Source organism: Neofelis nebulosa, chromosome 9 (assembly GCF_028018385.1).
Source record: "Neofelis nebulosa isolate mNeoNeb1 chromosome 9, mNeoNeb1.pri, whole genome shotgun sequence".
NCBI classification, from domain to species: domain Eukaryota; kingdom Metazoa; phylum Chordata; class Mammalia; order Carnivora; family Felidae; genus Neofelis; species Neofelis nebulosa.
Window position 1 is genome coordinate 99,683,602 of NC_080790.1, and position 12,130 is coordinate 99,695,731.

General features: G+C 44.5%; 1 protein-coding gene across 12 annotated transcripts in view; it reads left to right on the plus strand.

Moving 5' to 3' along the window:
- Positions 1-1,103: 1,103 nt before the first annotated feature.
- Positions 1,104-12,130, plus strand: part of KIF16B (kinesin family member 16B) — a 292,229-nt gene continuing 281,202 nt past the window's right edge. For 4 of the 12 annotated variants that reach the window (XM_058684830.1, XM_058684834.1, XM_058684835.1 and 1 more), the window contains exon 1: positions 1,120-1,283. In XM_058684830.1, the coding sequence (XP_058540813.1) occupies positions 1,237-1,283 (47 nt within the window). In that variant the 5' untranslated portion in view covers positions 1,120-1,236. Of the gene's footprint in view, positions 1,284-12,130 lie in introns of all 12 variants that reach the window. The other 8 variants (XR_009248807.1, XR_009248808.1, XR_009248802.1 and 5 more) reach the window with 7 other exon arrangements.

Sequence of the window (12,130 nt, forward strand, 5' to 3'; positions counted from 1 at the left end):
TCCAGACACTCAGACACCCTGGGAGTGTGAAATACCCGCAGGGAGGGAGAGGGGTGAGGGCAGAGCTTCCCTTCTCAGCCCTAGGGGGACTCCAGAGCCTGGTGGATCTTGAGGACCTGATACAGTGGGCCTGCCAGATCCTGACCATCAGCTGCCCTACTGGGCAGGAAGGGAGGGGTCCTGGAGCTGCGCTGCGGTGGGCTGAGCTGCTCTGAATGGGGCAGTAGGAGGAAGGCAGAACTCAGGTCTTGGCTGTGGTCACAGGTGGGTTCCTGGGTGTGTGTGAAGGAATACGTGAATGCATAGCTGAATAAATGAACTTATATTTTTCGGGAGAGGGCAACGGGGAGAGGAGGACTCAGGAAAAAAAGGCTGGGTCAGGCCTCACTTCTTATGCCCTAAGCTTTAAAGAGAGGGTCGTTTTCACGCCTAACTATGTTATGATTAAAACTGAACTACTAAACTGTAACAAATGCAAAAAAGTCCAATGAAGATCTGATTTCAGTCAGTGTAGCCATTCTCGCCAGCAGTTTAAAAACATCTAGTACCCTTTTTATTTTCATTTCTCGTCATCCCTGAATTGAGAGGTCCAAAACACACCCCTTGGTTGGGTAGCCTTAGAGCAGCAGAGAAGGACCTAGTGGGACAACCCACAAACAAGCTATGATAATCTCTGCGCCCCAGATTCTTGTTCTGTAAATTGGATGAGCTAACTCTTGCACAACGGGGTAAAACCAGGTCTTGTTATGGGTTGACACACTGTTTTCGGTCATCTGAGCCCCAGGACTGAGGTCTTCGCTCTGGCCCTAAGTTACTGCGACCCCTTCCCTTTCTTCCTCCTCCCTAGGTTTTCAGGTGATAAGACTGGGTTGTAGCTTTCCTGAAATCACTCCTCTTCGGTAACCCTGGGTGACTTACAGGCCACCGCCTGCGCGGAGGCTCTTCCTGACTAGGCGACCTTAGGTGGCGGTGCTCGGGCATCCCGACCCCGCCCCTCTTCGCCGCCCGGCCGCAGCCAAACCCCGGCGCGAGGATCACGCGGGCCGGAGTCGCTCTGGGCATGCTCAGTGGCCCGGCAGGTGGGGCCGCCGCGGGACGCCCGGTCCGGCCTGGAGCGGAGGGGCGGGGGTAGAGAGAGGGAAGTGGGCGGGAACGGAGGGCAGAGTCGCAAGAGTAGCCGGCGGCCGTGGGGCGCTGGGCAGGTGGGAGCCCGCGTGGGCCGGGCCGGGATGAGCGATGGCATCGGTCAAGGTGGCCGTGAGGGTCCGGCCCATGAATCGCAGGTGAGTTGGGGGAGGCCTTAGGCGGCCCCCCGATGCGCCCCCACTCGGATGAGCCTCATCTCCAAGTCCCTTCGAAGGGCAGCCTGGACCTAAGTGTCACGGGACGGTCTGCGGCCCACTGGTCCCTGGCTGTGGCCTCTGGGGGCCTGGAGCACTTCATGCTTTGCTGTCCCTTTTACCCTGCCCTTTTGGGGACCCTGGGGGTACCGAGTTCACGAAGCCACATAGAAGATTCCTGCCGTATTAACTTGTGGAGGTTTGCGTGCCGCCCTCCCCCCCCCCCCCCCCCCCCCCCCCCAAGCGTCAAGGGATCACTTTCATGAAGGCGTAGCCTCCTTTGGGGGGAATATGAGAGTGGTTATGGGACACCTCAGCTGTCAGAGGAGCTCTCCTCAATTCTGTCAACTCAGAAGTTCTCTAGTAACAGTAATGTTACTGTTTAATTTCTCAGTGAGCGAGGATTTTGAGTCCCTGAATGTGAACCCTAACTTCTAATCAGTAACTTAGCAATTCTCAACTTCACGTTCAAGAGTGTATGGGAAACTTTAGCAAAGTTTTGACTTCAGAGGGGGAAAAAAATCAAGGACACTTAGGCACACGTGTTTGAAATCCTCTGGTGTTAACAGAGGGGAAGAGCTATAAACACATTTAGAATTTAATCTTGTATTTTTCAACAAAGTAATGCTTTTCAGAATGATTTGACTCTTTATTCACTGAAAAAACAATCTGTGCTTGCTTCTCAATGACCTCTTTATAATCAGTTTAGGAAGATGCTTTAGAAGAGTTTTTAAATTGGTTTAACTTTAAAGAATGAAGTAGACGTAAATGGTATGTGTCCTTCTGAATTGACAGGCCAAGTTCACACAAGGCCATTTATTTTTATTGGCTTCTCAGTCAAGTTGTTGGACATTTGACTTACCATATGGCTTTTCCACTTTCTCATGTCAACTTGTGGAGGTAATTGTTTGGTGGTTCTGACAACTGATTGGGGCGTCAGAGGATCATAAAATTAAGTGATTGCCAGAATCTTCCTCGACTCACCCGAATCTCCTTTTTCTCTTGGCAAATAGGGAATCATTCTGGGTTGTAGCAATTGTAAACCAGTGCTTTTGTCATTTTTAAGTTACTTGTAAAGCTTTTTAGGGAAGGAGTTTGACTTTTTTGTAAGTCTGAAGAGAATATGGATGTTTTTCTGTGTATTCAGTCATACAGGACAAACAGACTCCTAAGTCATTTAGACCATTTAAAAAGATTTTTCTTTATTCTGGATTTACATGTATAAAGAAGTTCCTCTCGCTCTTTGGAATAACATGAACACATGCTAGAAGATTGTATTGAGTAACTTTAGAAAGCACCTGCCAAATGCAAGGCACTGTCCTGAGTGCTATCTGGGGAACAAGGTGAATAAGGTGTTTTTTATTTTTTTAATAAGGTGAATGAGTTTGTTTTTTTAAATTTTTTAATGTTTATTTTTGAGAGAGAGAGAGAGAGAGTATGAGTGGGGGAAGGGGCAGAGAGAGAGAGAGACAGAGAGAGAGACAGAGAGGGAGACACTGAATCTGAAGCAGGCTCCAGGCTCTGAGCTGTCAGCAAAGAGCCTGACAAGGGGCCCAAACTCATGAACTGCAGGATCATGACCTGAGCCAGTCAATCGCTTAACCGACTGAGCCACCCAGATGCCCCTAAGGTGAATGAGGTTTGATGAATGTCTTCTTAAGAGCCTACTGTCTGATGGGGTAGGGACTACACCCTGGCAGGACTCTCCTAAAACATGGGGCTGGTTGGGAGGGATGGTGCCGGTGCAGTCCTTTGCCAGTGTAGGCCTGGAGCCAGTTACATGGAGCGGCTGCAGGAAACATCCAAAGTCATGTGATTTGAGGAGGTAGATTGAAGTGATGGTATTTATGCTTTCAGCAGAGAACTCTGGTGGTGGTATCAGGATTAGGGCAAGAGGTAAGGAAGTAGTGGTCTGAACCAAAGGCAGAAGTGGGAAGGCTGGGTATGTACACCAAGACAGTTTACTGGCAGAATCGACAGGATTTGGCAGGTCCTTGGATGGGAAGGAGGAGGATGGGGAAGAACAGAGAACCGTTAACTGAAGTTTGATTGTCAAGGAGGTAGAAGAGGTTTGGGGAAGGTGTGTAATGAGGTTGGTATATAACTTTTTGGAAGTGGGATGCAGTGTGTCAAGTACAAGCACCGTGTGGGCACAGAGTGAGTGCTGCCCTCGTGTTGACCCTGTTGTGTGGGAAGGGCATCTGTCTCTTTGGTGGCGTTCGCTAGGCTTTTAGAAACATGGGTTTATGTCTCAGGTGATTTGAAGACTGACATTTGGAAATCTTTTGCACATGGAGGACGATTTAAGAGTATTACAGTGAGATTTCTCAGGAGGAGAAAATCTTATCTTTATAAAGCATATATATATATATGCACATATATATGCATGCATACACGTATATACATATACTTATGTGTGTATATCTATCTATCTATATATATAGGTATATATATAGCAGGTTACAAAAATAATGTTACAGTAAGAAGAAAAGGATTGGATACTGGGATATGCTTTTCTTTAGGATTCTAGGGAGAAGATTGGCTTGCCCCTCATGAAGGAGAATTAGCATAGCAAATTGTCATAACAGAGAAAGGAGAAGTGTCTCTTGAAGGAGGTGATGGTTTTTGCTGTCAGATGTTGCCAAGATGGTGCCCTGAGGATGTGAGTAAGATGAGGTCCTTGGTCTTGGAGACAGGAGCCTTGGTAACCTTCCAAAAGGCAGTTTCAAGGAGAGACAATGATCCAGAAGTTGGACATGAAATGGAAAGAGATGTACAAATGGCCGACCAGAAGTACTTGACCTAAACATGCACATTATAATAGCAGTAAGAAACTATTGTTTATCTGTGAGCTTGGTGGACCTTAACTGAACATCAGGTGCTGGGGAAAGTGGTGATGAAATCATAGAGGGTCAAAACCCCTGAACACTTTCTTAGTGGGAATTTGATGGTAGCTATCAAGATTGGAATTGAATAAATCCACTGATGGGGCAGTTTCATTTATAAAGATTTTATTTTATGGATTATATTCCTGTCTGCCAAGACGTATGTGTAAGGATGCAGGTAGGGATGTAGGTGCAGATGTGAAATTTTTGTTTTGTTAATCTTCAGAGGAGATTTAGGCAAAGAGGAAGCAATCGACAGAAAGCAAAGGCCTGAAGTTTTGGGAGGTGAGGATCGCTGTTGGAGCTTGGCTCTAAAAGGATGGAGGCATGGCAGGGGGATGCTGACTTTCTGAGCCAGGAGCCTTTGCAGTAACTAGTCCTTGCGAACAAGCACCCAGTGCTTGATTCAGGCTAAGATGCAGTGCCTTTGTTTTTACTACGGCGGGGCTTTGGTTATGTGGCAGAAGTAGTAGTTTTCAGGTTTGAAAGAACTGTTATTTTGCATCACATAACAGCAGCTACTTTATGTGAGAGTTTGCTCTGTGGCAGTGGTACAAAATCTAATTTAATCTTTGCAACAGTCTTAGTAGGTACAGACTGTTATTGTCATGCCATTGTACAGATTGGGAAACATAGTTAACTTGCTCGAAGTCAGTTTCTTTTTCTTTTCTTTTCTTTCTTTTAATATTTATTTATTTTGAGAGGGACAGAGGGAGCGAGAGTGAGAGAGAGAATCCCAAGCAGACTCTGCGCTGTCAGTGCAAAGCCGAGGTGGGGCCTGAACTAATGAAATGTGAGATCATGACCTGAGCTGAAATCAAGAGTCTATGGTTCACTGACAGAGCCACCCAGGCACCCCGCCTGAAGTCAGTTTTGGAGGGCAGTCAGCCCTGTACTTTTTGAAAATGAGTAAAATGTTTGCAGAAACTTAATTTGTTCATTGCTTTTATGGGCAAAAGTTTAACATTTATGTATTGTCTTTTTATGCCTTATGTACGTATGTCTTATGTATGCCTTTTTCTTTGTGATATCTCCCATTGTTCTTAGGCCTGGCCTTTTTATCGGTTTCATGTTTTACAATTTTACAAGATACTTCTTTTCCCTTCTGAAGAGAACAAAATAATGATTTGGTAACTGATTCGTCCATTTCCTTTTGTTTTCAGTTGTTTGCTTTTTTTTTACAGAAACACTAGATTCTTTTGCATCATCTATCCTGTCCCATTGATTTGCCAGTGTTGATGGGGCTGGGGTCTGAGGGCAGACTGCGTGGGTCCCAGTTTTGGCTGTCATTTACAAGCTGGGTAAATTTGAGCAAGACACTTAATTGTTTTAAACCTCAGTTTTTGCAACTGTGAAATGGTGATTGTAATTGTACATGCCTTATAGATTGTGACGCAAGGTCTTTTTTATATATTTTGTTACTGTGATTGACAAGATGACACATTTGAAATTGAAGTTCTGTAAATACGTAAAAGATTCGTGAGGTGTTACATGCAGTTCCCTCATATTTTCTGTCCTGTCCTATTTTATTCTATTGTCTTGTTAAAAAGAGTGCTATTTCTAGATCCACTAGATTGACTTCCAAGATCTATTAATGAGTTGCAGTTGGCAGTCTGAAAAACAACCGTCGTGGGGTTCAAATGAGATCATGCATGTGGATAAAGCCCTCCACACAGTGCCTGGCATGCAGCGAGGGCTCTGTAAGGATCAGTTATTGTTATTGCTGTTGTTTTCACATTTTAATGATGGCAACTTTAATAGTAAGTTTTCGAAAATTTTTTTGCCAAAAAAATATTTGCGAGTGCTTGGCAACAGGCCAAGTGATAGCTTTTTAACGTGCTTTCTTATCTAATGAGGCAAGACCCCCCCCCCCCTCAGTCCTTCCCTTTTCTGACTGTTCTTAGCTTTCTTTCCGGATTAGCCTCTCAGGTGGACCCTACAGTCATGTCTATCAAGTTAAAAAGAGAAGAAGAAAAACTGTCAGTGGTATTTTGGGATTGACAGCTTTAGGGTGTACTAACGTCTTATTTTACGAGTGTCAGGGTGGTCTCTGGGATCTGTGATGAAGACAACAGATGGCTCGGGTGTTAAGGGTGGGAGACATCTGTCAAGACGCTGCCATGTATCAGGCATCATGCTCATTTCTTTACCTTGGCAACTTCCTTTCCTGCTCCCAACAACTGAGTGACTGAGGGCTTGATTATGCCCATTTTACAGAGGGGAAACTGAGACCCTTGGATAATAGCCACTGGGGTCTGGGTTTGTGCCAAGTCTACCTTCCTGTCATTTCTGAAGCTCCTCCATTATACAGACACTGAGATGAGCAGAGGGCAGGGGACAGCCGGGCAGGTAGGAATGAGTACAGTTACAAGGGGTTTTAGACCAACCGAAGCTTCTTGTAAGAATCAGTTGACAGGTAGGTAGACAGGGTGTTGTGAGGACTTTCCTTTGTTAAGCTTGGGCTTTTATCCTTTTATGCTCCAGTTTGCTGGCCGGTACGTGGCTGTGGGCCGCTTGGGGCTATTTCAGTTAACATTAAGGGAGATTTCAGTTGTAGTTGCTCACTGCCGCCAGCCACATTCCAAACACTCAGTAGCCCACGTATTCAGCAGTGCAGACTAGAGCATGCCCATCATCGTGGAAAGCTCTCTCCGGCGGTAAGACTGAGCTGGCTTGAGTCCCAGATTTGCCGCTTCTTAGCTTCCTGCCTTGGAGCGTAAGTGCTCTGTGCTTCAGCGTCTTCAAGTATAAAATGGAGATCTTCACAGGACCCACCTTGTGGGCTGAGATGGTGCCTGAGTGCGCTAACACTTGCTAATGCTGTTGTGCCCCAGAGCAAGGGCTCTGTAAATCTTGGCTATTATTTTTAGGCATTGGGGGCTACTGATGGTTTTAAAACAGGGTTGTCATTTGCCATTTTATATTTTCAGAAGTTTCATCTAATAGCAGTGTGGAGAACTGCTACCAGGACCAGCAACAATGAGCTTTTATTTAGTATTTGCCAAGTTCTGTGTGCTAAGTGCCTCTTATGCACTAGTAGTATCCTGTTGGCTTTCCTATCATACTCTGGGATGCAAGACCCGGGGCCTAAATGTCTGTGTGAGTGGGCAGAGGCCAGTGCAGGAAGACCATAAAAACTGAAACATGACCCATGACGATGTGATTCTGGACTAGATTGGAGTCTTAATAGGTGTTGAAATTCAACCAAGTAAATTCGAAAATCTAATAGGCTTTATTAAGCAATTCATGAATCAGGCGGCATCCCTGTCTAGCAAATTGTAAGGAGCTCCAAGGAGTTGTACAAAATGGAAGGTTTTTATAGGAAGGAGGATGGGGTGAGAATTTATTAGCAGAAGAAAAGATTGTTTCAGGCAAGGTCACCTTCCCTGAGGGAGAACAAAGAGTTTTATTAGGTGGATCACTGTGTCTTCCTACCTCCATGGTGCTGACCAGAGAATTGTTGGCCGACTATGTTCCTGGGAGAGGTTGAAAGTACAGTTAGGTTAGATATTAAGCCCCACTTTGGTGACTTGGCCTAGCATAAGTAACTCCCATTTTGGCCTGCGGTTTTCTTTTAACATAGGAAGGGGCACAGTCGAAGGATATAACTTGCAAGCAAAATCCTGAAGAAGCTTTTAGCATATTGTCTGACTGTGAAAATAATATACGCTTATAAAACAATGCATGCTCTGAAGACAAGTATGTCAAAGAAATCGAATTGAAAATAGCTCATAACTCCATGATCCAGGGATAGCTACGTGTAAACTTGATGCATTGGAATCCAGCCTTTTTTTTCCTTGTGTAGCAACAGAATGTGTACACTGTTTTATACCGTACTGTTTACATTTGTAAGAGACACCCTGAAGACCAATCAGCAGTGCACAGAGAGGCAAGAATCAAAGATGACTGAGTGGTTTGGGATATAAGTGGGAGAATGACTCCCCCGCAAAGTTAGGCTGCCAAGGTGAGCTGGTTGGGGTAGAGGGGCATGATGATGAGTTGAGTTGGCTCTGGATGCTGGTGGGGGATCCAGGCAGTAGGGACTCAGGTGAAGTATCAGCCCTGCGGTGTGCATTTGGATGTGGGTTCCTTGAAGGTGACGGTGGATGTGGTGGAAGTGAGCTTTGTTTCCAAGGAGAACGATAGTAAAGAAGGAAGGGTTGGTAGCAGAACAGTGTAACTGGCTGTGTGACACTTGCTCTTTAAGACTCAGTTCTCTTTTTGTAGGACATTGATTCTCAGGATGGGCCAGGGACAGCTGGGAATCACTGAGATTCTTTTAGGGAGTTGCCAAAGTCAGAACTACTTTTGCAGTAATACTAAGATAGTTGCTTTTTTCACCCTTCTCTCATGGGGGTGTGGCGGAGTTTTCCAGGAGCACCGTGATGTCGGGGCTCTGTGTGCCGTTCTATGTTTTAGAAATTTCTCAGTTTTAATTTCTTATATAGTAACTGTCAGTAAATAGTACTGCTGTTCTGCTTCTGTGAGGCACATGGCCAGACTTGGGCCCCAGCCCTCACCTGGGCACCACAAACCTGGGCGAGGCAAAGGAGAGGTGTGGTGTGTTTGTTCTTGTTTTAAAGAAGTGGAACTGGAAACAGGGAGGTAGGGGGTGGGAGAAAGAAGGCTGGGGGAGAGGCAAGGGAGGGAGGTAGGGATGGCTAGAGGTTCTCGCACGGGGTGTGGGGCAGCTGTGATGCTCCGGGTGAGTGAGGTTCCTCAGGGAGGGTCGTGCTGTCACTGACTCACGGGATTGGGAACACATGGAGGTTTTATCCCTTCTTTTAGACGGACTTGGCAAGTAACGTGAAGCGAGGGACTGGTGTTTTCTCATATACAAAATTTAAAAATATCTTAATGTATATAATGCACTTAAATAAGCTATGAGTACTAGTAGTTTAAAAATGCCCTTTAGTGACCTAGAGTATTAAATAAGCATGATTTGGTATTAACTTTTTGTTTTATTCATGGAGGCTGTGGGTGAGAGATCCAGAGTGTTTGTCTTTCTGTCTGTGTGTCAGAGGTTATTGAGAAATGTCCAGCTGTATAATACGTAGCGCTTTGGTGTGAGGTTGATTCATTTTATACATCCTCATTTCATGGTTAATTTTCTAAATTGTTTCAATAGCTTTTGCTGTTTTTGCGTGTTCTAGAAGTGGGAAGCCGTCTTGCTGAAGCTTGTTTTGGGAAGGAAAACGTTCTAGTCCCACCTACGGCTGGGGGAGGATGTGATAGTGCCTTATAATTCCCAACCCCTTCCCCAGGACTGAGAGCCTCTGGTTTGTTTTGGTGGCCTGGACTACGTTCCGTCCGGCTCCAGTTGCAGAGACAGTCCAGGAAAAAGTCCTTCATGGGAAGGCGGGCATCGTTCCCTTGGATTCAGCCTGCCAATTCCCGTCAAGCTCAGAGGAGGTTCCCGCCAGCAGGACCTGGAAGCTTCCCCTCACTGTCCGGGGCTCTGGGCTAAGTGCTTGTTTCCTGCTCTATTTCCAAATACATTCATTGTTGCTGCTTAGTAGGGGAGAAATAACTACGTCTGTGATCAGCATAGACACTTTGAACAAATTTCAGTGGGATATGTAGAATTTAAAGTCAGTTGAGAAAGAGCTTTCACTAATGGTGCTGATCAGTGATTTTTGTCATCGATTACTATTGCTAGCGGCTCATTCATTTACTAGGAACTCTGCTAAGGCTTGTGTGGTTGCTATCTAATTTAATTCCTAGCAACAGCCCTATAGGGATGAATACTGTTATCTCCATTTTATAGATGAGGAAACTCGGGATCAGAGAAAGATCGGGTCCTGGCCCCAGTTTTATCACATTACACTGGTTTTCTGGCTTCATAGCATTTACATTATCTGAGTGTATGTATGTGTGCATATGAATGTATTTTTGTGTGTTTGCTTTTTTATCATGTTCTTGCATAAATTCTGTGAGAGCCAGTAGCCTTGTCAGTCTTACTCATGGATGTTTCTCTGAAGCCTAGAACTGTGCCTGGCAGAGAAGGGTACTCAGAAAATATTGCATTAATAACTGCCACCTCCCTTGCTCCCTGTTTCCCCTATCTTTCAGTCTGTGGATGCTTATAAGGAATCAGGAACCCCTAGCCCAGCACCTGTTACAAGAAATCAGGAACTCCTAGCTCAGCACCTGTTTTAAGGAATCAGGAACCCCTAACCCAGCATCTGTGGGATGTCTCGCACTGCTCTGTGTGAGGAGGAAAAGGGAGCTTCGATGATCTTCCTGTTGGATATTAGGAGGACAAGAGAAGTAGAAGAGGGCTGAGGAGGAGCCTGGGTGAAGAATAACAGCTTTGGAGCTTTCCCTGCATATTAAGTAATTATACACAAATTGCACTTCGAATACTCATTATGTTTATCTCTTAAGGTTAGAGAATTGGAGATAAAGCACTTACTGTGTTTAAATGATACATAGTTTATGGGACAAAACACTCATGTGCCTTTTTTCAGGAAAAGGTTTTGTGTTTTTTGTTTGTTTTTGTTTTTTTAGCTTTTTATCTTGAAATAATTTTGGAATTCCAACCTCCCCTAATATTCATGTCTTACATAACTGGGGTACAGCTGCCAAACCAAGAAATTATCTGTACAAGACTATTAACGAGACTATAGTTTTAACTGACTGTCCTTTCTCTGTTCCAGCAACCAGTGTAGGACCCCACCTCACACTTAGTTGCCATGTCTCCTTAATTTCTTCTGGTCTGTGACAGTTCCTCAATTTCAAAAGAGTGCCAGTCAGTTAGCCTGTGGAATGGCCCTCAGTTTGGGTTTCTCTGATGTTTAATCATGATTGAATTGACGAGGCAGTGTTGGTGAGAACACCACATAAGTAATATTTTGCTCTTCATTTCACATCATGCCAGGGTACATGGTGTTATTCTGTCTTCTTAGTGGTGATGTTGACCTTGATCACTGGTTAACGTGATGTCTGCTGGTGGTGTCTGTGGTTGATAAATATCTGAGGGAGATACTTTGTGGGGAAAAGTTTTTTATTTATTTATTTTTTTCAATTTTAGAGAGAGAGAGAGTGCCGGGGGACAGGGTAGGGGGTAGGGGCAGAGGAAGAGGGAGACTGAGAATCCTAAGCAGCTTCCACACAGGGCTGGATCTCCTGACCCAGATATCATGACCTGAGCCGAAATCAACAGTCATGCTTAACCAACCGAGCCACTCAGGTGCCCCTGCAGGAAAAGTTTTAAATTTCAGTTTTATAACACTATTTTTATCTTCATGAGAACACATTTCAGATGTTCTAATAAAAGTTATTGTGAATATAAGATTCATTTAAAATATCCCCCCCACCCAACCTTGTGAAAAAGGATTCATCATACTTAAAATGAAGGACATTTGTGTTTTGGAAGGCTGATGATGATTGTACAGGACTGTGTATTTCTGACATCTGCAGTAAGACACGTATTAGCTCACCACATGCTGATGTCTTCTATTCTCTACTGTTTCATTAAAAAAATAAGTAAATAAAAGATAGTTGTTACCCACTAAATTGATTTTAAGATCTGCAGTTTGGAAAACACTAGTGTAGTGGATTTATTGTCCAGAACAGAAATTGGTAAAATCTGATTTTTTTTTTTTCCCGAGAGAACATCAAAGTTAGGATTGTGTTAGATTGAAAGTCAATCCTGTTTCCTCTAAGACGCTGGAGGGCTCATGATCCCAAGAGGATAAATCAAGCTTAGAAGGAGATTTTTCAACTTTTAAGAGGCTAGAATTCTGAACCTACCATGGGATGTCTACTCTCAGGATCTTGCTTTCTTGAGCCCTCATGGCCTCATGGTCTTTCGCCAGGTTACACCTGCTGATTCTTATTTTCAGGGTTTTATTAACAGAGTCTAAGCCATCACAGTGATTCTGCTTGGAAATTCTGCTTAGG